Here is a 27,560-nt window from a genome sequence, read left to right as displayed (position 1 = left end):
GTGTTTTTTCTATAGTATCTGTTTCTCATCATATTCCTTATCACATTTTTTTTTAATCATTTGCCATGAGATATATAGAAATGTAGCATTATCTAAATTAGATAGAAAGAGGAATGGGAGGAAATTAGAACCATGAAGAACCAGCAGAGAGTAAAATAGCTCCTTTGTTGGTAGCTGCATTTATTATTTGTGTATTATGTTTAGAGCTGTAATCCAATTCCGTATGAAAAAAAATACAAAACCAAAAAGAATTCACAATTGCATTCAGCCAATGACTGGAATATACTAATGTCTGTGAGTAAACATCTTATTTTTAAGTGGCTGCTGAGCTCTCTGCTTGCTGCTCCAAATAACATATGGCTGTGTGGATTAAACCATTTTCCTGTTCTCTGTTATGTGTGTAGTATTGTAAACAGACTGCCGTGTTTGCCATTTACCGGTAGAACAAAGGAATTCAAAGGGTTTCTAAAACGTATGAACCATACAGGAATGTAAGGGGTGGTGCTTAACAGAATGGAATTTCTGGTTTATGTTCATATATAGTTTAGTCCATTGAATAATGACTTTTCTCCACCCCCTGCCTTCTCTTCAAATGATGGAGACACAGAATAGTAAAATTCTAGTGCTCGGATTCTTCTCTATCAGGCAGAGCTTTTGAACTTTGTTCTCTTTGATAAAGGGCTATAAACAGGAGACGAACATTTGATCGCTGTTGCAATACTCTATTATTGGGTTTCCTTTTTATTTTGCAGACGATTCAAGTTAATGGATTTCATGGAGGTCATATTCTAGACAAAATAATTAGCTTTGCTGTAATAACTGGAACTGGTCTTTTGTGGTATGGCAAAAGCGGGTTAAAAGGTGCAGTACGTTCAAGCTCCAGTAGCCTTTTGTGAAGCTTGCAGTTACCTGCGGATACTGGCTAAAGGTAAAGTAAGCTGAGAGTGTTTTAGTAAATGAGATGGAACGTTTCTTAGGTTTTGTCAAGCAAATAAGACGGTCAAGAAGAAGGAAAGGGAAAAAGTATAGACCTGAGGAAGATTACCATGAGGGCTATGAAGACGTCTACTATTATGCTTCAGAGCATTTCCCCAGTAAGTAATGTGCATTTATCTTTGTCTTTCTTGCTCTTGTATAATGAATGCTGCATGCAGGTTTGTTTGCTTTGGGGTTTTTTTTGAAGAATAATCACTACTGAGTGGTTAACTTTGAGCCTGATGGAGGAGTTTGTGCAATGGGCATTTGGATCTGTTTGCATTTGATGGCTAAGATAAAACTGCATATGCGGGTGCTTTTAAATCATGCATGCTTCTTTGGCTTTGTTCACGTTACAGATACATCTTAATAGCTTTTATTACTCGTATCATGCCTTTGGTTACTCCATTTGTTCCTGCAAAATATTATGGTATACTTAGAGCATTGCTGCTTGTTCCTTGATTTCAGAGCACAATGTTGAGGGATTTACAAATACAAACTGAAGTTGATAATTAATAGTGTATGTGGACTGAAAGTCAGGTATTTGTATTTAAATATATCTTTGCCATATAGTAGAATGTGGAAATATAGAGATGTTTTTTAATAGTAGAAATGATACATAAATGGAATGCCAACATGTAGACATTTTCTATACACTGAAACATTGAAAAAGTATGTCCTTTGAAGGGTCAAAGTATTTCCCATTTCTGACAGAAGTATGCTGTGGATAGAAATTACCCATTTTAGAAAACTTTTTTTAAAAAAATATTGCATATGGCCTGGTTGAAAAATAAATATGCTTTTTAAGGTATTAATTTTATTTGTTAAACCCCATCCTTGAGGATATTTTCATGTGTCAGTTTTCACAAAACTCAAAAGAACATAAGAATTGCCATACTGGGACAGACTGAAGATCCATAAAGCCCAGTATCCTGTTTCCAACAATGGGCAACCCAGGTCCCAGCTAGATCCCAGTAATAAAACAGATTTTATGCTGCTTATCCTAAGAATAAGCAGTGGATTTCCTCAAGCCTTCTCTTTTAGGAATTTATTCAAACCTTTTTTTAAACACTGCTAAGCTAACTGATTTCACCACATTCTCTGGCAACGAATTCCAGAGTTTAATTACATGTTGTGTGATGAAATATTTTCTACGGTTTGTTTTAAATCTACTACTTAGTAGCTTCATCGCATGCCCCCTCGTATTTTTGGAAAGAGTAAACAAGCGATTCACATCTACCCTTTCCACTCCACTCAGTATTTTATACCTCTATCATACCACCCCTGAGCTGTCTCTTCTCCCACTCCCAATTTTCCTCACAGACTATAATAGCCTTACTCACTGTGCCATGTGCCTGGCTGCTATAGCTTATGAGTGAACCTGGACAAAAGGAGAAGAACTCTGCCTCACAGGTTTGCTGGACGAATTTGGCCTTTGTGCTGCCAGTTGGATTGATATTGGACTGATCCTCAACCCCCAGAAAACCTCATGCCGCAAAGGGGGTGAGAACCACACAACCATCCCTCTATTAAGCCCAGCCAAACCAGGACAGAGCCAAACAGCCTGCACTCAAATTCCTGATAAATCAGGGATGTGAATAGTTACGCAGGGTATGGCCCCTGAGCTCCAAAATATACAAAAGCAGGCTGGCTAACTAGGTGTTCCCGAGAGCTGATCCTGCTAGCAGCAGACTTCTGCAACACAAGTCTGCGTCTTCTCCCAGACAGAGGTCCTAACAAGTGGGAACCCTTGAGCACATAGCCTCCAACCAAACAATAAGAAAAATACCTGAAAATAATAAAACCACTAAGCAGAGCAGAAACACGTATGAACAACGTGCTTGCAGAAAAAAACAGGTGGCAGGAGCAGCTGCCTGTGAAGGAGGAGGAGTTCAAAGATGTTTGACAGCATTCTGCAAGCAACTTGTGGGTTCAGATTAAACTACCAGATGTCCAGGAAAACCCGGACATGTCCTCTTTTTAGAGGGCTGTCCAGGTGCCTGGACGGACTTGCTAAAACCCAGCAGTTTGTCCGGGTTTTAAAAAGCCTCGATAAGCTCTGGCTGCATCTGGAGAGCCTCTGAGCATGGGCAGATGACATCACATACACCTGCGCATGCTCCAGGCCCTCCAAAAGCAGCTGGAGCTCGTCAGAGAAGAGCGGAGGCTTTGTGGGGGCAGAGCTGGGAGTGGAACTAGGTGGGGCTGGAGATAAAACAGGGCAGGGCTGAAGGCAGAACAGGGTGGGGCATGTGTCCGGGATTTTGCAGCCCAAATTATGGTAACCCTAGTTCAGATGCATAATCCTAACATTCAGGATTAATAGACACATTGCACTAGAAATACAGTTTTTATAAATTCATCCTTTAGCGGTAATTTATATGTTATTATTGTACCAATTAATTATAATTAAAGATCTCTTATAAAACATATTTAAACATTATAAACTTAGACAAAAATGATTTTTAAAGTTTGCCTCTGATGCTAAGTTACCATTATTCAATAAAAGTTCCTATTGCCCAATGTATTACACTAATGAAAACTTCATAAGTCATTTTGTAGGTAGGTGATTCTGATGATGTGTGGTGAGAGCTTATTCTATGATGGAATCTAATGGAATCCAGTCATAGACCTGGTGTAACTGCAGGTACCTAAATGTGTCTAGGGCATATATAATTGTAGTACAGGCAGTCTCCATTTTACGACTATCCGACTTACGTCAGACTTGTACTTATGAACTGGGGTCCTCGTTCTACCTTTGGTGTTACAATGTGCTCCTCTCATCCCCTCCCGAGTTCCAACATGCCCCTCTCCCTCCCTTGTTCCAATGTGCTCCTCTCTCTCTCTCTCCATTCTGTGCCCCAAGTATGTGCCTCCCTTCCACTGGTGTGTACCTTCTTGTGGATGGTTCCCTCCTCCTTCCAGCTGTTTCTCTTCATAAAGCCGTAGGTTCTGGCTCCTATGCGTGGCCCTTGGCTGATCCGGAAGCCTTTCCTCTGACATCAAAGGAAGTTTCTTTGACATCAGAAGGAAGGCTTCCAGCTCAGCTGCCGGACGTGCGTAGAAACCGTTGCTCATGGCTTTGTGAAGAGAAATGACTGTGGCTGGAAGGAGGAGGAAGCCGACCAGAAGAAGGTAAACACCTGTGGAGGGAGGCACATACTTGGGGCACAGAATGAAGGGAGGGAAAGGGGCATGTAGGGACATAGGAGGGAGAGGGGCGCATCAGTACTTGGAAGGGAGCACAAACTTTGGACAAAGCATAGAAGGAAGGAGGGAGAGGGCATGAATTTGGGACACAGAATGGAGGGAGGGGAGCATGAACTTGGACCATAGGTTAGAAAAATGGAGGGAGTGAGGGAAAGAGTTGCTGAGTTGTGGGAGGGAATAGAAAATTGCGACTGGAGGGTATGGCGACAGTCCGTCTTTTTCTTTCTTAAATTCTGTGTCTTGCCAGTTTGATTTACTGCTCAGTTTTGTACCTGGGTTTGGGCCTTGTGCCCTTGTACTGTTGGATTCTGTACACTCTGTGTTGCATTCGCTAATAAAAATTATTAACAAAAAAAAAAGAAAGGGAGAATTGGGTGTCTGAGAGAGGGAAAGAGAGATGGTGCACATGGGGAGATGAAGAAAGAGGAGAATTGTTGGGCATAGGGAGGGAGAGAGAATTATTGGACATAGTGTTGGGAGAGAAGTGAGATGAGAGGAACTAATGTTGAATATGGTGGTGGAGAGGGAACATTGGGATGGATGGAAAGGGATGCTAGAGGGGCCTCAAGGAGGTGAAGAAGGTAGGATACTAGGATCTAAGTTACATACAAACTCATGAATGGTTTAAAAAAACAGAACCCGTTCTTAACCCGGGGACTGCCTGTATTCTGTAAGCTGAGCATGTAAGTGTCAGCATTGCCAAGGCTCCTCCCATGTTCTGTTAATGTACACACTTCCTTGCATTACACATTTTACCACTAATGTGTACTCTTACAGAGTAGTGTATAGTCGCTTTGTTGCCACTTAGGTTTGTAAGTACTCAAGTGCCAGTATTCTATAGATTTATTCATGTAAGTGGTACATAAATACGGCTGCCCAGTTATAGAATTGCCCTTCACATCATTGACAAATACATTTGGTCAGATAAATGCATGAAAGGATGAGTTTCCAATTAAAAGATTTAAGGTTAATGTAGATCATGCTATGTCATTAGTTCTTTTGATGCACTTTGCTTTGTTAACTGATGGTCATTTGCATTGCTGACAGTATTATCTTTCAGGGTACATTCTTCACATATGCTGACTCTTTGAATAAAATTCTGTTGCCTACACATGAATGTGGCACCTACTTGACTAGATCTTGAGACGCCTTAGGAAGAGGCCTTAATAGCTGAAACAGAGATTTATGTAGAATCTGGATCTACAGATTTAGGTTCATGTTACACATAATTATTTTTATGGTTTACTACTCAAATCTGGACCTATTACTCTACTAATTTATTGTTGTGGATGATTTTATATTGTATTACATTTTCAAGTTGGAAGAAAATTGATCTTCTCCTAAGTTCTTCTGCTTGGCATAAATACGGCTATCCAGTTATAGAATTGCCCTTTACATCATTGACAAATACATTTAATCAGACAAATGCATGAAAGGATGAGTTTTCAAATAACAGATTTAAGGTCAATATAGATCATGTTGTGTCACTAGTTCTAGATATTGTGACAAACCCACAGCGAGCTCTGACTTTGTCCCAAGGGTTAGGGAAAGTAAAGCACTGTCCCTGGTCAGAAGAGCTGATCAAGTTAAATGTAAAGAATTAGAATGGGCTGACTTCTCCTCAGACTCCTTACCTTCTGGACCCACACTGCAGATTGAATTCTCAAGCAAAATCTTGGGTGTCATTATAGACTCTACACTTTCATTTAATGACCACCTTAACTCTCTAATAAAAAAATGTTTTTATAGTCTCCACATGCTGAGAAAAGTGAGATCCTGTTTCCACCAACAACATTTTGCTGTCCTTGTACAATCAATCATTCTTTCTAGGCTGGACTATTGTAACTCCATCTATCTAAGTCTAACCAAGAAAAGTCTTCAAAGACTTCAACTTCAAAATACTGCGGCTAGGTTGATCTTCGCATAAAGCAAATTTGACCATGTCTCCCAGCTTCTGTCGAAACTTCACTGGCTCCCATTAATTTCTAGGGTTCACTTTAAATGTGCCTGCCTAACATTCGAGATCTTGCATGGCACTCTTCCTCCTCTAATTCTACTATCTTGGAATTCTTTGAGACCTGATAATACCAGATCCATCCAAAAACTTAAACTATCTTTTCCCTCGTTAAAAGGCATTATCTACACTGGAAAATTAGGGAAATTTCTTCAAAATCACTGAGTTTTGGAATAACCTTCCTACCCTGCTGCGGAATCTGGGCGCCTTCCAATTATTCCGAAAACATCTGAATACTTGGCTATTCTCAAAAATGTAAATTTTGCTGCTCTTTCCATATTCACTAATGCTTATTATGTATTTTTCCTTATTTTAATGTTAATGTAAACCGTGCCGAGCTCTATCTTTATAGAGAGGATGCAGTATATAAGCTTAAGGTTTAGTTTAGTTTAGACTCTGAGTCAGAATATGAAAAGCACAAACAATGTCACTCAGCAGAGAGAGAGTGCCATACCTGTTTAAAAGTACTAGAAAACCTGTCAAGATTTATCATGAGAATGGGAGACAGGTTTCTTTAAGAAAGCCCCAACTCTGGTTGCCCAGAGGAAATCAAACTCAGTTCCTGGATGAGCTGGAGCCCATCCCCCTTCCTAGGAGAGAAGGGTGGAGCTTTGACTCACATAAGTACAGGGCTCTGACTGAGAGGAATGGGGTGAAGAGGAACATGGAGAGAAGCCTGAGGAACCCTGAGGGAAGCCGAAGGAGCGCTGTAAGGAACACAGATAGGCAGGAAGGTGAGGGAAAGAAACCTTTTCCCCAGCCATCCAGAAACCAGAACATAGACATGGTTGAGGAACTGCCAAGCTATGCTGCAGATGAAATTATGGATACTTCAGACCTACTGTATTTTTCGCTCCATAAGACGGACCGGACCATAAGATGCACCAGACCATAAGACGCGCCCTAGAATTAGAGTAGGAAAACCAGAAAAAAAAGCCATTCTGAACCAAATTGTGTACTAATATATACCAGACTCTGCACCCTGTCTCCCCTTCCCTGCCAGGCTGTTCCTTTCATTTTTCATATACACACAGCAGATATAAATTATCAAAACTGACACATTTTGATCACTAAATTGAAAATAAAATCATTTTTCCTACCTTTGTTGTCTGGCGATTTCATGAGTCTCCTTCATTCCTTTTTTCTTCCTTCCTTTCTTCACTCAGGCCCAACAATTGCCCTTTTTCATTTCCTCCCTCCCATGTTCCAAGTTCATGCCCCCCCCTCACTGCCTTCCAGGCTTAGTCCTTAGTCCTCACTGCCACGCCGGAAACTGCCTTCCTCCCTCCCTGCCATGCTGAAGCCTGCCTACCCTCTGCCGATTCCTTCTCCTCTGGCCCTGGCCCACTGCCGCTGTTGCACCACAACTCCAGGAAGGGAAGGGCCAGCGTGCAGTGATTGCACGTCGCCGGCTCACAAGCCTTCTCCCGACGTCAGAACTGACATCAGTTCTGACATCGGTAGAAGGCTTGTGGGCCGGCGACGTGCAATCACTGCACACTGGCCCTTCTCTTCCCTTCCTGGAATTGCAGTGCAGTGGCGGCCAGCAGGGAGCAGCGGCGGCAAGCAGAGATTAGGAGCAGCGGTGGGAAGCAGGAGGGCAGAAAGCAGCGGTGGGGGCAGGCAGCAGTCAGCCTGCATACCCCTAATGAGTGGGACATTGTAAAAATGTACAACGGGGTGGGTGGGGGTGTTTTAAAAAAGTTACCTTCGCTTCATAAGATGCACTGAATTTTCCACCCAATTTTGGGTGGAAAAAAGTGCGTCTTATGAAGCGAAAAATACGGTATCTGTAGAGGTAAATGATCCACAAGATGGATACTAGATCCTAAGCAGAGAGAAGTAACCTGGCATTTCTGGAAGTAAAGACTATGCTTTTGTTTAGCTTGTATGCTGAGACTGGAGTGCAGGTGCTGTAATCAAACAGGGAGAGGAAAAATCCCTCCATTTAAAACTCAGTGCTTCCTCAGCTAAGGACTTGAGTTATCAAGTTTGTTTTTGTTTGCAAACCCTGATAAGAACTTATGTGTGACTTTATTCAAGAAGGGCTAGATTCACTAAACAAACCGATCATGTACCGATCTGATTCACTAACCTCGTGGCTATTCCGATTCCGATCCGTACATGCAAATGAGGATCAACGGCATGTAAAGTAGGAAGGATGCGATTCACTAAACTTTTCCAGGAACACTGACTGGGCTGGCCGATCCAAAAAGAAGTGACTGGTGGGGACCAGTCGCTCAGGTCCTTTTTGACTGCCCTGCTCTCTGCTGCCATGTTTTCTGCCCCAACTCTCCTCTTGTCGCCCTGCTCAGCCCCAACTCTTCAGCTCTGCTCATCCCCAATTCGCACACCCTGCTCAGCCCCGACTCGCCTGCCCTTCCCCGCAATGCGAGCCTGTAGTTTTAACCCGTGGGTTCAAAGCAGGTTAAAACTATGGGCTCACTAAGTATAAAAAAACAGTAAAGTAAAGAAAAAAAGCTCTGTCGGGCATGAAGGGCCAGTGCATGTGCAGATCATCTACAGTCAAGGAAGATGGTCTGCACATTGTGACAAACCTAGCACCCGTACTAGTTTTGCACCTAACAGGATCCTGTGCAGAAGAGCTGACCAGGTTAATTCTGGTGACCAACTTGAGGCTGACCTCTCTTGCCTATATGATCAGAGCAGTAGTGATCTGGATCAGGGGGAGGCAGATTTGCAACATTGGCATCCTGGCTATAAGTCAGCTAGGGCAGGCAAAAAGAAACTAGCTGAGCCTAGAAAATCCAGACAGAACAAGCAAGGAAAGCCTGCAGTAGCACCAAAGCTCATCCCCCTCTACAGGCTGAAGGGGATTGGCTGTGGGCTGATTAAAAGCATGCTGAAGCAAACAGCAGGGGGAGGAGAGTGACGAGGCTGAGTCACTCCAGCAGCTCAGAGCAGTGTGAGAGCCTTGGGACGATTGGCCCATGCAGGAGGTAGAAGAAAGCCTTCCCACTTCTACCAGTTATTTTCCAGAGCTGTTGGAAGGAATGGAAGTTCAGGAAGCTGGCAACATTACTGAGGGGCAGGCACAGCCCATGGACATTAATTGAAAAGTGAGTAGCTGGAGAAACAGCCAGTGTTGTTTTTTTTTTTTTGGGGTGGGAGTTGGTTTCTCATTCTCTGAGCAGGGAGTACTTGGTATGTTCTGCTCTTTTGATAAGGAAGCTAAACTGTAGATTTTCTGAGGAGAATACTTACCTGAAAGACTTACTATCCTATATAATAAAACCCTAGAGTGCGCATGCGCTCTTGAAACTTCGTGATCCCTGCCGCTGTGATTTCTGATCAGTGGCCGCGTTCCATTTTAGAATGCGGAGGCAGGGATCACTCTAGCCACTCCCCTCCTCCCGCCCTCACTCACCAACCGCTGAAGGAAGCGCAGGCAAGCTCTCTCCCTGCCCGCGTCCTCATTGCCTCATTGGTGCTGGCGGTGGCGGCGGCTGGGAGGGCTTTGTGGAGCGCCGCCGCACGCCAACACCTTTACAGTCTCCTGAGCCGCGTCCTCGCCACCCCAATTGTCGGCGTCCAGTCTTCACGCTTCCGTGATGCAGGCGGAGATCGGAAAGGGTAAGGGAGCCGAGTCAGCGGGGGTTGGGCTGGGAGGGAAGAGAAGCGGTCTGCCTCGGGTTTTTCAAGGCCTGGCTTCTTTGAGCAGCAGCAGCGTTTACAATTCGCTGCTGTTGCCGGCTTCAGGCCTTCCTGCCTACTTTCTGTTTCAGGAAGACGACCTGACAGAGAGGAAGACCTGAATCTGGCAACAGCAATGAATTGTAAATGCTGCTGCTGCTGCCCGATGAAGTTCAAGGAGGAAAGGGAGCAGAGGAGGAGAGAATGGCTTGGAGGGAAGAAGAGATGGCAGGGCATGGAGGGAAGGAGGAATGCATGCCAGACCAAGGGAAAAGGAAGGGGGAAAGGAAGGAGGAGATGCCATATGGAACAGAGAGAGAGAGAGGGCGGACACTGGATGGAAAGAGAAGAGAGGGAAGTGAATGGAAGGGGCAAGACAGAGGGTGAACAGTAGATAGAAGGGGTAGAGAAAGGGAGACAGACACTGAATGGAAGTCTGAGGGACAGGGGGAGCAGACGTTGGAAGGAAGTGGGGAGGAGAAAGAAAAAAGGGCACATGCAGGATTGAGGGAAGAGGATAGAGTTAGAAATAAAGATAGACAGACAGGGGGCCAGGGAGAGACAGACAGAAAGAATGACAGACAGAAAGCATCCAAGGAGAGAGAGAGAGAAATTTAAAAAAAACCCAGACAGACATGTACTCTAGCACCCGTTAATGTAACGGGCTTAAACACTAGTTGTGACTATAAAACGTTTGAGCTAAAGTATATGGAACTGTTTGAATGCTCTACTATGCTAATCCTCCCTGTGTGTGCCATGGCTGGGCAAAGCAATTAAAGAATTTCTCTAGGCTGTGCTGCTTAATTGAGACCATAGCTCAGGCACTCAGCAACTTTAGCGAAAACAGTCTTGTGACAAGCTCAGGAGAATATGAACTGTCTGTTGTTCTAAGATATGATAGGAAGACATGTACTTGCTGTGAAAATCTTCTGCCTGTCTTGAACCCTGCTACAAGAGAAAAGTTTTGTTGTTGTTTTTTTTTTGTTTCTTTCTGAAATGCCAAGCTGGTCTCTGTGCTGAGCCAGTGTACATAGTCTCAGGTGAGACAGATCAGTTTATTTATTCTTTTGAGAAACTTTGAATCTTTATTTTTCCTTCTCTTTTGAAAACTGGATTCTGTGAAGTGCTGCATGCGTGAACTGTATGTTTTATTCTTTGTGACCATCAAGAGCGGTATAAAACTATTATCATGTTTTTGAATTCTGACTGGACTTTGTACTATATTGAGTGGTGAAAGCCCATACTTACCTTTTGCTCTCAGGCCTAGGCGGTTGCCTAGGTCACAGTTAAAGACCTGAAGATACCCTAGTGGTAGGGAACACACCAGAGCATAGTTTTTGTTACAAATTCACTCCACTCTGAGGGGTGCTTGTGACAACATGCTCAAGAATTGTTCTCTAGTGATCCATGCGGTCGGGGGGGGGGGGGCGTTCCTCTGATCGCCCCATTTGCATGCTGGCCCTTCGTGAATTCGTTGGCCTGCCGCGGATCGGCCACGAATTGGGCACGTTAGTGAATTTAGCCCCAAATTAGAAGTATCCTGCTGTGCTATGTGCTCAAAAGATTAGCTGCTAGTGATAAGCCTTTGAACAAACAGTGATCACAGCTTGGAGAGAACAGGAACTTGTTACAGCTGCTAAATATTTGTTCTGAGTATAAGTAATCCTCATTTCATGCCTTAGAAACCAGATTTCAACTATATGTTTCAAGGAAGTGATCAGCTTTAAGAATGCAGTGTATTTATTGCTGAAGCTTGGCCTCCATATTGGATTTTTCCTTTCTACTTTCTTTTTACCTTTATTTGGATATTGGTGCCGTGAGAAAGGTTATGAAGCCATAGCCTGTGTACTCACCTTGCCTGGTGAAGAGTTCCAAGGAAGAAGATTACCAAGACCAGGAACCTGATTGTTTGGTGAGGATATTTGGACTTTTATAAGGACACTGCTATTATGGCATTTTTTTTTTCCTTTCTGAAACCTACCTGTTTCACTGCATTACCTTTTGATCTGGTGGTGGAATGATATGGCTGGACATGATTGAGCTCAGTATTGAGTATTGGCAAATAACAAAGACCAGAATTTATTTCACGCTATTTTTGCTTGCGTTTCAATTTCTTGAGTGGCATTCTGACATACTAGTCAGTTGCCTAGAGTAGCTTACCTGAAGGGCCTTCCCTTTTCCAAGGGATGCCATGCTATCGGCCAGTAAAGATATTGTGCATGCCACCTACCGCCAGGTTGAGGGGTGGCGGTGTGACAATATAAAACTATTAAAAATGTGCCATGTAAAATATCAACCTCACTAAAAATAAACAGAAAAATTCCTGGCCCAAATCTCAATAGATATGTACCTTGAAGCAGTGGCACAACACTGTGTACATTAACTTTGCATCTGTTAGCAGAAAATTCATTCTTCCAATGCACTTGTCTGACCAATGTATTTGTTAATGATAAATATTTGTATTGTAATGATTCCAGGCCAACCTCATCTCAGCTCTTCAATGTTCTTTCTGGGCTTAGCATCCTCTAAAGCAGTGGTTCCCAACCCTGTCCTGGAGGACCACCAGGCCAATCGGGTTTTCAGGATAGCCCTAATGAATATGCATGGAGCAGATTATATGCAAACCTCTCTCATGCATATTCATTAGGGCTAGCCTGAAAACCTGATTGGCCTAGTGGTCCTCCAGGACAGGGTTGAGAACCACTGCTCTAAAGTCCACTGAGACAACCCTACTTTCAAGGGCTTCACACAAAGAAGAACCCCTCAAAAACTTTCCAAAATCAAGAGCTTTAATGTTTCATAACACAGACAAAATTTATGACATCTCCAGTCACTAACCTGGGGTTCTTTCCTTTCTCACTTACAGCCATACAAGTAATTCTCCCCCCCCCCCCTTTACAATTCCAGGTTTTCTGACACACACAGTATATAAAAATGTTGATATAGTGTATCTAGATTTTCAAAAAGCTTTTGATAAAGTTCCTCACGAGAGGCTCCTGAGAAAATGAATGCGTCATGGGATAAGTGGCAAAGTTCAGTTGTGGATTAGGAATTGGTTATTGGATAGAAAACAGACGGTAGGGTTAAATTGTCATTTTTCTCAATGGAGGAGAGTAAACAGTGGAGTGCAGAAGAGATCTGTACTGGGATCGGTGCTATTTAACTTATTTATAAATGACTGGAAATTGTAACGATGAGTGAGACAATTAAATTTGCATATGACACTAAACCAGGGGTGTCATAGTCCCTCCTCGAGGACCGCAATCCAGTCGGGTTTTCAGGATTTCCCCAATGAATATGCATGAGATCTATTAGCATACAATGAAAGCAGTGCATGCAAATAGATCTCATGCATATTCATTGGGGAAATCCTGAAAACCCGACTGGATTGTGGCCCTCGAGGAGGGACTTTGACACCCCTGCACTAAACTGTTCAAAGTTGTTAAAATGCATGCGGATTGTGAAAAATTGCAGACGGACCTTAGGAAATTCGAAGACTGGGTGTCCAAATGGCAGATGAAATTTAACGTTGACAAATGCAAAGTGATGCATATTGGGAAGAATAACCTGAATCACCGTTACCGGATGCTAGGGTCCACCTTGGAGATTAGTGCCCAATAAAAAGATCTGGGTATCATCGTAGACAATACAATGAAACCTTCCATCCAATGTGCGGTGGCGGCCATAAAAGCAAACAGGATGCTAGGAATTATTACAAAAGAGATGGTTAACAAGACTAAGAATGCTATAATGCCCCTGTATCGCTCCATGGTGCGACCTCATCTGGAGTATTGCATTCAATTCTGGTCTCCTTATCTCAAGAAAGATATAGTGGCACTAGAAAAGGTTCAAAGAAGAGCGACTAAGATGGTAAAGGGGATGGAACTCCTCTCGTATGAGGAAAGACTAAAACGGTTAGGGTTCTTCAACTTGGAAAAGAGACTGCTGAAGTGAGATATGTTTAAAGTCTACAAAACCCTGAGTGGAGTAGAACGGGTACAAACGGATCAATTTTTCACTCTGTCAAAAATTGCAAAGACTAGGGGACACTCGATGAAGTTACAGGGAAATACTTTTAAAAACAATAGGAGGAAATTTTTTTTCACTGGGAGAATAGTTAAGCTCTGGAATGCATTGCTAGAGGATGTGGTAAGAGCAGATAGCGTAGCTGGTTTTAAGAAAGGTTTGGACAAGTTCCTGGAGGAAAAGTCCATAGTCTGTTATTGAGAAAGACATGGGGGAAGCCACTGCTTGCCCTGTATCAGTAGCATGGAATATTACTACTCCTTGGGTTTTGGCCAGGTACTAGTGACCTGGATTGACCACTGTGAGAATGGGCTACTGGGCTTGATGGACCATTGGTCTGACCCAGTAAGGCTATTTTTATGTTCTTAATGCCTAAATAAGTTTATGCGCTTAAACTGAAGTCTCCATTTTCCAATACTGCTCTGCTTTGTCAGACCTTTCCTATTATGCAACTCTGCTTCATATTTCAGGGCAACCTTTTGCATCTGCAGGTGTACCCTTAAGCTTTCCCTTTCTTATCACTTTCCTTCTAGAAACTGAATAAGACAGGAAATCTCCTCAAAATAGAATCAAATCTTCCTAAAAAGCTGACTTGAAGACAAATGCAAATAGGGTTGGAAGTGTAGACTGAATGATTTTCAGAGGATTGTATTCATGAGGAGCTAGCTAAACTTAAGTGATGGGGCTGGATGGCGTACATCTTAGGGTACTGAAGTAACTTAGGGAAGTTCTGGTAGCTCTGCTGGCTGACATTTTCAATGCTTCTCTAGAGTCGGGAGTAGGACTGGAGAAGGGCAGATGTGATCCCTCTCCCATGACAAAAGTGGAAGTAAGGAAGAGGTAGGGAATTACAGGCACATAAAAGTCTGACTTCTGTGATAAGTAAATTAATGGAAATGCTATTAAAACAGAGAATAGTGATGTTTCTGGAATCCAATGGATTACAGGACGCAAGGCAACATGGATTCAATAGAGGCAGTTTTTGTCAGACAAATCTGATAAATTTCTTTGACTGGGACACCAGAGAATTGGATAGAGGAAGAACACTAGTTGTGGTATATTAAGATTTTAGCAAAGTCATAGGCATCTAATAAATAAACTGTGTGCCCTCGGTATGGGTCCCAAAGTGATGGACTAGGTCAGGAACTGGTTGAGTGGAAGGTGACAGAGGGTAGTAGTCAATAGAGTACACTCTGAGAAAAGGTGTGCCTCAAAGTTTAGTTCTTGGGCCTGTTCTTTTTAACATTTTTGTAAGTGATATTGCTGAAGGGCTGTCTGGTAAGATTTGCCTCTTTGTGGATGATACCAAATTCTACAATAGAGTAGACACCCATGAAGGTGTGGATAATATGAGGAAGGATCTAGCGAAATTTGAGGAATGGTCCGAAATTGGGAAGCTAAGATGTAATGCTAAGAAATGCAAAGTCATGCATTTGGGCTGCAAAAAAAACAAGGGAACGGTACAGTTTAGGGCAGGGGTGCCCAATATGTCGATCGCAATCACTCAGGCAACCCCAGTCGATCGCTGACCCGGGTTACATTCCCTTCTTTTTTTTTTTCCCCCTCCTGACTGGCCCGCCTCTTGAAGAAAGTTGGCCAATTAGTGTGCTGACATGGCGGGGTGAAGATCGGTGGGGGATGAAGCTTAGCACACTACAGGAGAAAGAAGCCTGTTGAGGTAAGAGCCAAGGACTACTTAGTGCTGCCCGTTTCGAATTGATTCACATCAGGTGAATCGATACGATTTAAAACCCCCCCCAAAAAAATTGGCCTCCCAATTCTGTGATTGACCCTCCCCCCTCGCCCCCTAAAGCAGGATCGGCAGTGCTGCCTCTTGCTGGCTGGCTGCCGCCGCTCCTGCTTTAGAAGGCGAGAGTGGGAGGGTCAGTTGGGAAGTCAGCTCGTTCAGTCCCCGCTGTGCCTCGCCGCCCTCCGGGTCCCCCAGACTGCTGGTGAAGGAGGAAGAGGAGTCCTCGGCGCAGAGCAGGCGGCCAGAGAGGGCGGTGGACATGCTTGAAGGAGCGGGGAAGGGAGAAGTAGGAGTAGACGGGCTTGTGCGGGTCGTCGGTCGGGTTTAGGTAGCAATCGAGAGGGGTGCTGGTCATGGAGCTGCTGGCTGGAGACATGTTGATGTAGTTGGCACAGGGCAGCTTGCCCTCGTTGCTCTCCACGGAGAGTTTGGGGTTGGCCCCGTTGGTCCACATCTTGCTGTAGCCGTCGGGCGAGCAACTGCCGCTGGGCGACATCTGGCTTTCTCCCTGGCCTCCCGGTACTTTAGCAATTCTTGCAGGTTGCCATAGGCCTCAGGAGCTGTATTCCCTGTGCCGTGGTCCCGCCCCTCCTCTGAGTCAGAGGCAGGATCAGGGCAAAGGGAAGACAGCTCCTGAGGCCTATGGCAACCTGCACGGATCGCTAAAGTACCAGCAATCCTCTCTGCAGGATGCTCCCTGCAGGAATTAGGTAAATGGATGTGGGAGGGCAAGGAGGAACATGCAGGCCTTCCCGGGGGGGGGGGGGGAGGAGGGAATGTGCCGGTCTTCAGGGGGGAATGTGCAGGCCTTTGGAGGGACAGGCAGGCCTTCAAGGGGTAGTCCTGGCCTTCAGGGGTGGGGTGAAAGCCTTCGGGGGAGGGGGGCCCTGGTGTAGAAGTACATGGAGGGAGGGAAGGTGGGGCTCAAAGATACGTGCATATGCCGGACTTTGTGGGGGAAGAAAAAATGGGTCTAAAAACAGAGGAGTGGGAGAGAGATGGTGGATTTAGGGAGGGAAGGAACAGAAAGGGAGAGAAGTTGGACACAAGGGATGGTGGGGGGGGGATAGAGATACTGGATAGGAAGGTAGTTGGGGAAAAAAAGGGAGAGAGAGATGCTGGATGAAAGGGTAGTTGAGAAAAAGTGCATTTGTGAATGGAGACGAAAAAAAGGAAAGATGCCAGACTTCCAGGGGAGGGAAGGGAAACAGAAGGGGAGGCCAGAGATAGAAGAATGAAGAAGAAGACCCTGGCAAGCAAGTTATCAGAAGACAACCAGAGCCTGGGACCAACAAGATTTGAATAATGACCAGACAACAAAGGTATGAAAAAATGATTTTATTTTCAATTTAGTGATCAAAATGTGGCCGTTTTGAGAATTTCTATCTGCTGTCTATATTTTGCACTATGGCCCCCTTTTACTAAATCGCAATAGCGGTTTTTATTGCAGGGAGCCTATGAGCATCGAGAGCAGCGCAGGGCATTCAGCGCAGCTCCTTGCGTTAAAAACTGCTATTGTGGTTTAGTAAAAAGGGAGGGGGTATATTTGTCTATTTTTGTATAGTTGTTACTGAAGTGACATTGCATCTGCCTTGATCTCTTTGAAAAAAAACCCAGAATATAAATGATAATTAACATTTTCTCTACGTACAGTGTGATTTGTGTTTTTTACATTACATTAGAGATTTCTATTCTGCCATTACCTTGCAGTTCAAGGCGGATTACAAAAGAGTTATAAACGGAGGGTTACAATGGTAGATGATTGGTGATTTCTAGAGGAGGTAAGGAGTAGAATAGGTAGAATCTGTGAAGTAGGAAGTAGGTGGGAGGAAGGGAGGTAATTGTGATGTTAAGACTGTTTCAGGGATTTCTTGAAGAGTATAGCTTTTATTTCTTTTCTGAACATCTTGTAGTCTGGAGTGGTTATCAGTAGGTTGGAGATTTGGTTAATTAATTTTGCTTCTTGAGTGGCTAGGAGGCCATCGTATAGTTTTTTCCGTTTGGTTTCTTTGATTGAAGGGTGTGTGAATGGGATGTGTTTTTCTGTGTCTGGTTGAGGTTGTTTGGATAAGGCGGTTGTTCAGGTAGGTTGGGCCGTCTCCATTTAAAGATTTAAATAGCATGCAGTAGAATTTAAATAGTATTGTTTCTTGAATTGGTAGCCAGTGTGAGTTGGTGTATGCTTCTGTGATATGGTTGTTTCCTTAATGAGTAGATGAGTCTTAGAGCTGTATTTTTAAAATTTTATTGTTGGTAGATCATTTTGAGTTGGTCATTTTAAAAGTAGCTCGCAAGCCAAAAAAGTGTGGGCACCCCTGGTTTAGGGGGTGAAGAACTTTTTTTTAGTGGGACTTGTTTAGTGTGATAGTATGTGATGATCTTAAGGTGGCCAAACAGTTTGAAAAGGTAATGGTGAAAGCTAAAAGGATGCTTAGGTGCATAGAGAGAGGATTGGCTAGTAGGAAAAAGGAGGTATTTATGTCCCTGTTCCTCTGAGTGGGATTTCAGGGTCCAGATTAATGATAGGACCAAGAGGTTTGGTGAGCGTGAGAATCCCGCTGGCATCACTAAATGTGTTGCCAAGCGGGCCATTTGGCTGAGCGTGAATTGCTTTTTTATCCCAAGCCTGTTAACAGTGATTCTGATCACAGGGTGACCTGTGTTTTGCCCTTCTCACCCTTGTCCGCTCCCCTTCAGAATATTCTCATTCACCATTAGCACCTTTTTGAGCTTTCATTCTGTGTTTCATGAGAAACCGAGATTTGCCTTTAAATGAGGCAGGAATCTTGGAGAATGCCTAAAGCACCGCACTGGACTTAGTTACAAACTCTCAAAGTGGTCATGCCCCTTGTGGGACATGTAGGTATTGTCAATATTTAATGGATACTAATGTTCTGGAGATTCCTAATATCAATATTAGTTTTGAATTAAGACATAGTACCAACTGCAATTCAGCTCAGGTAGTTTATGGCATAATGTGTCCTTGTCATAAACTTTATATTGGACAAACTAAGAGATCTATCAAAATCAGAACTGCTGAACACTTAAGTTGCATTCGTACCAATAAGATTGAGTCTCCTCTGGTTGAGCACTGGAGTCAGGCTAACCACTCTACTGTGATTCTGCAGGGTCTAAATAGAGAGACTGAGTGGCTTGTATTCCACTAATAACAGCTACAACATCTATTTTTTTGGATCTGTTAAGAACCCTGCTTTGTCCCCCCTCCCCTGCCGGGTTCTTGTGATGATTTTATGTTATGCATGGATTGCTTAAAGATCTGTGTTCCTTGAGTTTCTCGTGAGAGTTTGCCAGGCGGGTGTGGTCCTGCTGAGTTTGGAAGTTGGTGGCGTGTTCCTCCTCTCCCAATAAGACAAGTCAGCAAATGTTGTTTGAAATTTTCTTTTCAATGTTATTAAAGACTGTTTCATTTAAGCCTAGTAAATGCTTTTTGAGTTTTAGCCCATCTATGGCATATCTGATATTGATTTCACTGAGCACATTTAATTTAAACTATTTTGCTTATTTTTTTACATGTGTTTTTTTGAATTTACTTGAATTCTCTTGTTTTGTGATTGTACTGTTTTGAGGATTGAGTTATATTTTTGTTTCTTTAGATAATTTTTTCTCTCGATTGTAGCTATTCCTGTATTAGGGTTGCCGGAATTCCTCTATTAAAAATGAGGACACCTAGTCAGGGCCGGATTAACCAATAGGCCAACTAGGCACATGCCTAGGGTCCGAAATAGTCAGAGGGGCCCGCTGAAGGACGACTTACCATGCCATTTTTTTTCCAGACGGCAACAGGCCCCCCTCTTCCCTACCTGCATGGCAACGGGCCCCCACCCGACGACAACAACGTCGGCCTCCCCCCGGCATCGACGGACGGCAATGCAGCCAATGAAGCTCGAAGAAGGACCCACGATGACTGTGTCTGCCGATCCATCCTCCTCCGACGTCACTTACTTCTTCCAGCAGACGCAGTCATCGTGGGACCTTGTTCGAGCTTCATTGGCTGCATAACCATCCGTCGATGCCAGGGGGGGGCGGTGTTGTTGGTGGTGGGGGCCTGTTGCCGTGCAGGGAGGGAAGAGGGGGGTCCATTGCCATCTGAAAAAAAATGGCTGTGTTGCCATGGATGCCAGGGGGCAGTGTTGTTGTCATCGTCGATGCCGGGTGGGGGCCCATTGCCCTAGGGGAGGCGCGTTGCCATTGCTGTATGGAAAGGGTGGTGGAGGGAGAGAAAGGGGGCATATGCTGATGAAATTGGTGTGCAGGAAAAGGGGGAAAACAAGGAGGAAGGATACTGGATGGATTTAGGAGGGAAAGAAAGGGGGCAGATGCTGATGGAAGTGGGGGGGGAAGAGAAAGAAGAATGAAATGCCAGACCATGAGGGTGTGGGAGAGGGAAGGGAAGGAGAGGAGAGAGATGCCAGATCATTGGAGGAGGGAATGGAAGAAGATGGATGCCAGACCAATGGGGGTGAAGGGAAAGATGGAAGGGGGAGGCATACAGTTTCTGGAAGTGGCATAAGACAGGGAAGTTGGAAAAAGAAATGGAGAGATGATGGACCCTGGGGTGGTGGGGAAGAAGGGAGAGATGCTGGATGAAAGGGTAGTTGAGAAAAGGACAGATGGTGGATCTGGGGATGGTAGGGTCCATTGCCGAAGCTGTGGATATAGACACGAAAAAAAGGAAAGATGCCAGACCTCTGAGGGAGGGAAGGGAAACGGAAGGGGAGGGCAGAGATGGAAGATGGATGGTTAGCACGGAGAAAGAAGAAAACGACAAATGGGCAGGAGACCCTGGCAAACAAGTTATCAGAAGACAACCAGAGCCTGGGGCCAACAAAAGGTAGAAAAAATAATTTTATTTTCTGTTTTGTGATTACAATATTTATTTTGTTTACACCACAGAGCCGTTGTGGAGTAGGAGATGTTGTAACCCTATATGTCTGCTAAGACTAAGCCTTAGTCACTTAGGGGTCTTTTTATTAAGGTGCACATTTAGCGTTCACAAAATCAGTTGGCGTACCTTAATAAAAGGACCCCTAAGTATCTTAATTAAAAATATGACCCATGACAGCCTTTTTTTTCAGATTTCAGCCCCTTATGTGACTGAGTTTGACACCTCTGATGTAGAGTGAGGCAGTTAGGCGATGTAAACTTGGTTATTAATACAGACTTATATTTCGGATAGTATTACTGCTTTACAATATATTTGAAAGCTTTTATATACGTATTAAAAGGGTTCAGAGTTAATGTCCTGGGTAAGTAGGTGGGAAGGGAAGGAAGTGGGATTTGTTCAGAGATGTTTGGGGGTTGCATAGAAGAAAAACTGTGCACTGGTATGCTAATCTTTGTTTGTTTTGAATAAAAAAAAAAAAAGAAATAAGTGGAAATAAAAAAGTAAATAAGAAAACAAATAAATGGGTGTGGGGTGTGGGCGGGGCAGGCCAAGGAGGGGCCCAGTGTACTTGTATGCCTAGGAGCCCTCGAAGAATTAATCCTGCCCTGCATCTGGTCCTGCCCTGTTCCACCCCCAACTCTGCCCCATTCCACCTCAAGCTCCACCCTGTTCTGCCCCCAGTCCCACCCCTACATGAACATCCCCAAGCTCGGGTCTGTGTGTGGAAGGCGTGTGCACATGCGCAGATGCCATGACATCACACACATGCCTGTATGCTAATGACATCATTGAATCGATGTACCCACATGCACAGATGCCCTTCAGATGCAGCCCTGAGGTCAGGGACTTCCAAAACTCAACAAATTGCCAGGTTTTGGAAATCCCTCCAGGCACCCAGACAGTCCTCTAAAAAGAGGACATGTGTGGGGTTTCCTGGACATCTGGTAACCCTACCCTGTATAAGACTCTGAGACCTCATTTAGAATATTGTGTACAGTTCTGAAGACCACACCTTCAAAAAGATATATGCAAGATGGAGTCAATCCAGAGGAAGGCTATCTTGGATTAACAAAGAAAAGATGTAAATCTTTACAGCTTTTGATTAATTCAGCTTCAAGATCGATTGTGGGCATTCCTAGGATTGAATATATCACTCTGGTTCTAAAGTCCTTACATTGGCTACCTGTGCAGAAGTGGATATGCTATAAAAGTATTGTCAGTTGTCCACCAAATACTCTTACATGTATTCAGAATTTGTGGGAAATTTACTGAGCAGCAAGAAATTTGAGATCCGAGGGGGAATGTTGTTGAATAGTTTGAAGGAAGATAGGATCCATTATGTGAAATCAAGAATGGCTATTTTTCCATTGCTGGAAAAAAAAAGTATGGAACCCCATTCCAGGAGTGATGAGAGTATGTAAGAATCATATGTCATTCAAGAAGCTATTAAACACAATTGTTTGTAGATGCCTTTTTGTAACTTGTGTGGGGTTTGAATGTTCCAGTTTTGGGTGGTTCTCTATTATAAGGGAAGATTAAAAAAGAATGATTTGAATTTATGTTGTATTTTGCAAAGTTTCATTTATTTATTTATTGTATATTATTTGTTATGACTTTTTATAATTTGTGTATGTATGATATGTGTATACTGCTTAGATTTATGTGGTTTATAAATTTTAAAAATAAATAAAATGGTCGGTGGTCTATGTCATAAAGTATACAGGGACAGACTTAGAGAGGGAAGATATGATAGAGATGCTTTTAATACCAGTGTGGCATACATGCACATGAAGCGAGTCTCTTTCAATTGAAAGGAAACTTTGGAATGATGGGGCATAGTATGAAGGTGAAAGGGATTAGATTCAGAAGAAATCTCAGAAAATACTTTTTCATGGATAGGGTAGTGAATGCTTGGAATGGCTTCAAAATGGAGGTAGTCATTGTTATTTTTAAGCTGGGTGGGAATCCTCCACCTTGTCACCTACCGGGGTCTTGGTATGGTTAAGAAGACCCCATATACGGGGTAGTACACTCTTGACGTGGCTCCCAAAGGGGGAGACCTCACTGGTGTCTCACTATCCGGGCTTTGCCTCAAAAATAAAGCACCGTGAGTCAAGTTGAACCAAACATAATGTGTAAAGTTTAATTAGTCACTTAACACACCAACTAGAAATCACATAAGCCGTTATTACAGTTCAAGTTTCTTGGCTTCTCCAAAACAGGGCAAAGAAAGAAAAATAAAAACAAAAAAAATTTTGAAATCCTTTCAACTTTCACCAGATCCGGTGAAAGCACAGCAAGCTTTCTGTCAAGTATAATTCCAGTCCAGGTCTTAGTGCTTTCTCTACTTTGCCCCACAGTCTTAAAAAAAACAACACAGCACAAATAGTCTCTCTTAAGAAATTATCAAGCCGTGAGCTTGAGTCCTGGGCTTACCCATCAACACAGTCCAGTTTCTTCACCAGGTATTTGCATTTGTGGTTATAAAGTAAACTTTAAGCAGGAACCAAAAACAAAACTCAAGCCTTACTGCAGGCTCCTAAAGTGTCAGTCCTAATTAGCTCACAGTCTTGTAGTTCCCCTTGAGCTTCTGCACAGCTGCAGGGTAGTAAAACAATCAAGCTGGTGCAGTACTGTTCTAAGCTTGTTTGTACCTCACAAACAATCAACATTTAGTTCTTCTAAACTCTTCTTCACTATTATTTCTGGGTAGCTTCGTACCTGCAGTGTTTAGTGGCAAGTTGTCAAGCCCACATCCATGGCTTCTCCCATAACGGTCTCCGGCATACACCCTTCATCCAGGTCCATGCTTTCGGGGTAATCCAGCTGCTCTGCTGGTTCCAGAGGTATTGAAGCCTCACACTCCATTGGCTCTGGAGTGAGGTCTGGCCTTTTCCTGGCCCGGAGAACTCTCTCTGCCAGACTCTCTTGGGCAGCCTCCTCTAATGCTCTGGAGAGCTGCTTAAAAGGCCTAGGGCCACGCCCTACACTGGGTGTCTGTGTGCCTAGCTTGTGTGTTCTTGGGCTCCCTCTCAGGCTACAGGGCAGAATATCACTGGGAGCTTGATTCAACCTCCTAGTGTGGCTGGAGGTTTTCCTGGTCCGTGGAGTTATCCTATATTCTGGGCACTGCTCTAGGTTAGAAGGCTCAGGATAGGCAGCTGGGCTTTCAGGATCTTCTTGCTGATCCTTTTCAGAGAGAGCCTGGTCTCGAGTGAGAGCTTGAGACCGGGGTTTTGCTCTGACATGACCGTCTCGGGGAGCGGAAATGTCACAACCTACAGTCCTCCCAGTGGGGGATGCTGTTTCACTATCACCTTTTCAATAGTGAGAGAAAGCAAAACTGCAGGACCTCAGGGAAATTGCCTGTCAACACAATATTGACAACACAATATTGAAACACCACTCTTCACTGGTAGCAACGCAGTTGGAAGACTCCTGCTTAGCTTAGAGCAGGAGTCTCAAACCTGCGGCCCAGGGGCCACATGCGGCCCGCCAGGTACTATTTTGAGGCCTTCAGTATGTTTATCATAATCACAAAAGTAAAATAAACCGTTTCTTGATCATATGAGCTATAAATTACAATATTATCATTAAGACTTAGCCAAAAGGAAAGATTTATAAACTATAAAGAGTTTTTACCTCATACAAAATTGTCATTTTTTAAAATAAGACATTAACTATTTTTTTCTGAGGCCCTCTAGTACCTACAAATCCAAAATGTGGCCCTGCAAAGGGTTTGAGTTTGAGACCATTGGCTTAGAGCAGGGATCTCAAAGTCCCTCCTTGAGGGCTGCAATCCTGTTGGGTTTTCAGGATTTCCCCAATGAATATGCATTGAAAGCGGTGCATGCACATAGATCTCATGCATATTCATTGGGGAAATCCTGAAAACCTGACTGGATTGCGGCCCTCAAGGAGGGACTTTGAAATCCCTGGCTTAGAGGGAACATTGGAGGTGGTAGAGCAAAAAGTGTATCTGAATTCAAGAAAGCTTGGGACAAGTACTTTGGATCTCTGAGGGCGAGAAGGGGGGGGATAGTAGATGGCATGGTTAGGCAGACTAAGATAGGCCATAAGGTCTATCTGCCTTAATTTTTCTATGTTTCTTTGTGACTCACAGATACCTTCCTGTGTGCTTCTTTCTTCCTAGACTGGTTTTCACCCTTTCATCCATGAGCTTTTAACATAGTAACATGGTAAATGATGACAGATAAAGACTTTAACGGTGCATCCAGTTTGCCCATTAGTTATTTCCATTAAAAATTAATGGTTAAATTAACTTGTCTCTTCTTTGATATTTCTGGAAAATAGACTGTAAAGTCCACCTGGTATTGTCCTAGGTTGCAAATGCTGAAGTTGCCGTCCAAGCTCTCTCCAGCCTAACCAACCATCCTGTTTGCAGGATATCTACCATAAATCTTGCCAGTAACATCCTTATGTTCCAAGTTAGTGGAGTTCCCATTGATGCCCTCACCAGCCCATTCTACACCAAATCACCACATATGGGACACAGTCTGTATAAGTCTGTCCTTAAATGCCTTAAGCTCCTTAAGCAGCCTGTTGTAGGTAAATCTTTCCTCCTTTCTCAGACTATCTCTTGTAGAGACCAAACAACTTTCATGCTGATTTCAAATCTGTGTTTAGTTTTTCACTAGCACGTCACAGGTGATGAGGCTCATTATATATAATCACAAATGTTAATTGGGTGATATATCGTGCATTTATAGGATAAACATATAAGGAGGGTTAACGACAGTTATCTTTGTTTTGTTATGCTACAGTGATTAATATCAGTCTTTATCTTGCCAAGACATTGTACTAATCATCCAGATAGCTTCTGTTACGTCTGTGGTTCATTCACAACGAAAGCACAATGTCGCCCAATTACCGTAGCCAGCTGAAAATATAATAAAGTAGTTTGTATCTGTGTCCTTAGCACCTCCTTTAAATCTGGTATAAAGTCTGATAATTAAAATATGTACATGGATTTCATAATAACCCCCCAGTAAATGTTTTATCATCCTCATCCCAAGCTTGCATCTGCCCCTTTTCATGGTAGCTAAATGTAAATGAATTGACAAACACTGTGCCTACTTTTAGCTGCCATATAGAAGAGACAATTTTTTTATATCCTATATGCAAATCAAGAGTCTAATCTAATTGGAAAAATTGTGACCGCCTCAACTTTCCTTTTTGGTGGGCCAGTTTATGTTTACGTTACAAATATGAAAAGATGAAAGCTGATATGGGGCATAGCAATTTTTTAAATTTGGTTTGGGGCCCGTTGACATCTTTTGTTACTTCAATATAGTTGTCTTATTTATTTTTGTTTATTTTTATACATATCCAGGACGGGGTGGGTGGGTGGGTGTGGGATATCTTTTTGGTTTATTTCTGGATTAAATTGTTGGATGGGAGGGGAGGGATATTTTTCTTCTGCATTGTTATTGATGGAATTTAATTGCTTATGTTGATTATTAATGTCTAATTCCTGGCACTTCGTATTAGTTTTGAAAATTAATAAAGATTAAAAAAACAAAAAAGAATCTAATCTAATAAATATACTGTAGTTCCATGGTTAAAAGCTGCTGCTACTCTTGTGTTTTGGTTTTCATTAGGTACAAATTATTTCAGAGCCATGTTGCTTCATTCAGGCTATTATAAAGGGAATATGTGATTGTATGAGGGGAAAAAACAAGAGGAGGCATGGTAGATTAAATTCAAAGGATAGACAGCTAAATTCCAGATAAACATCCTTCAGAGGGAGACTATTAATAAATCATTCATAGCAACAGAAAAGAGAATGATAAAAAGGCACTTTGTCTGCTAATTAACATGAGAATGGGAGTGAGAGCAGGACCGTTTCATCACAGAGAGGTTGCAATGAGTCAAAAAATACTACACATTTCAAAACCATAGTAAACATAGAAACACGATGGCAGATAAAGGCCAAATGGCCCATCTGCAGTAACCATTATCTCTTCATCTCTCAAGAAGATCTGTAATTAAAAAAAAAAACCCAACTCTTATGTGGTCATTCAAATGCCTTTTTAAGAAAAATTGGCACCACTTTGGATGTCTACAAGGGTGGAGGAGAGGGCTTTGGAGCATTCTAGTGGTGACCCTTAACTGTCTAACCAATGTTATGTTATACAGGCTGTCCCTGAGTTCCATTTTTAAAACTTGTTAAGTCAGATTTGTATGTAACTCGTAACTTGTGAGAATCTGTGTGTGTTTGTGTTCTTACACATGTTCTGTCTACCTAGCTCTCTCCTCTTCTCTCACCTTTTTATCGCTATATATTTGATGTGACTGATATTCCTAATAAAGAACCTCACAGATAGAACCACCAATCTACAGGCTTAAATATTTATGGACTAGTTTTTAAGCCCGTGTATGAGTATAAAGTGGTAAAACAGGCCAAAAATTGAGGTTCAGAAATATCCTGTCCCAAATCCCGTGCCCAGGAAGAGCGCACAGGGGTAAGCACCAATAGAGAGAGAGACGATTTGAGGACTCGATACCAGTGTGCAAGGGAATTGGCTACGGGCGGGGTGGCCGAGAAGAGAGTATCCAGAGGACCCTTGTCCCAAACCCCAACACCTCCTCTACGTTCAACATCCCAATAGTGGCGGACTTGAAAGTAAGAAAACAGATAACAAGAGGGAAGACCCCACGCGTCCCGTATTTGCTGGAAGGATGGGAATCCGGCAGAGGATAGATCAAGTAAGTCCTCCATCATCACACAGCCCCGGACTGCCCATTGCTGAAATATGGATCTACCCCAGCCCGGCTGAAATCTGGAATTACCCGCCAGACGTACAAAAGGAGACATCTCCGTTGACAGTTGCTGTCTGCGCCGCCACCAGCGCCATGCCAGTCTGAACGGACGTAAAAAATGAAAACAAACTAGATATCGCCTCCCAGGATCGTCTTGTCGATGTATTGTGTTCATAAAATGAAAAGGGAAACTCCAGCCCGCTAACCATCCCCGGGGGGAATAGCGAGAACACCCTGTGTAA

General features: G+C 43.3%; 1 protein-coding gene across 1 annotated transcript in view; it reads left to right on the top strand.

Annotated features, from left to right (window-relative positions):
- Window positions 1-603: 603 nt before the first annotated feature.
- The window catches only part of GRIP1 (glutamate receptor interacting protein 1), a 399,879-nt gene continuing 372,922 nt past the window's right edge, over window positions 604-27,560 (top strand). Inside the window, 1 exon segment of the mRNA XM_033958481.1 lies at window positions 604-1,094. Coding sequence (XP_033814372.1) covers window positions 962-1,094 — 133 coding nt within the window. The 5' untranslated portion in view covers window positions 604-961.

This window comes from Geotrypetes seraphini, chromosome 9 (assembly GCF_902459505.1).
Source record: "Geotrypetes seraphini chromosome 9, aGeoSer1.1, whole genome shotgun sequence".
Taxonomy (NCBI): Eukaryota; Metazoa; Chordata; class Amphibia; order Gymnophiona; family Dermophiidae; genus Geotrypetes; species Geotrypetes seraphini.
This window is presented reverse-complemented; position numbering and strand designations above follow the sequence as displayed.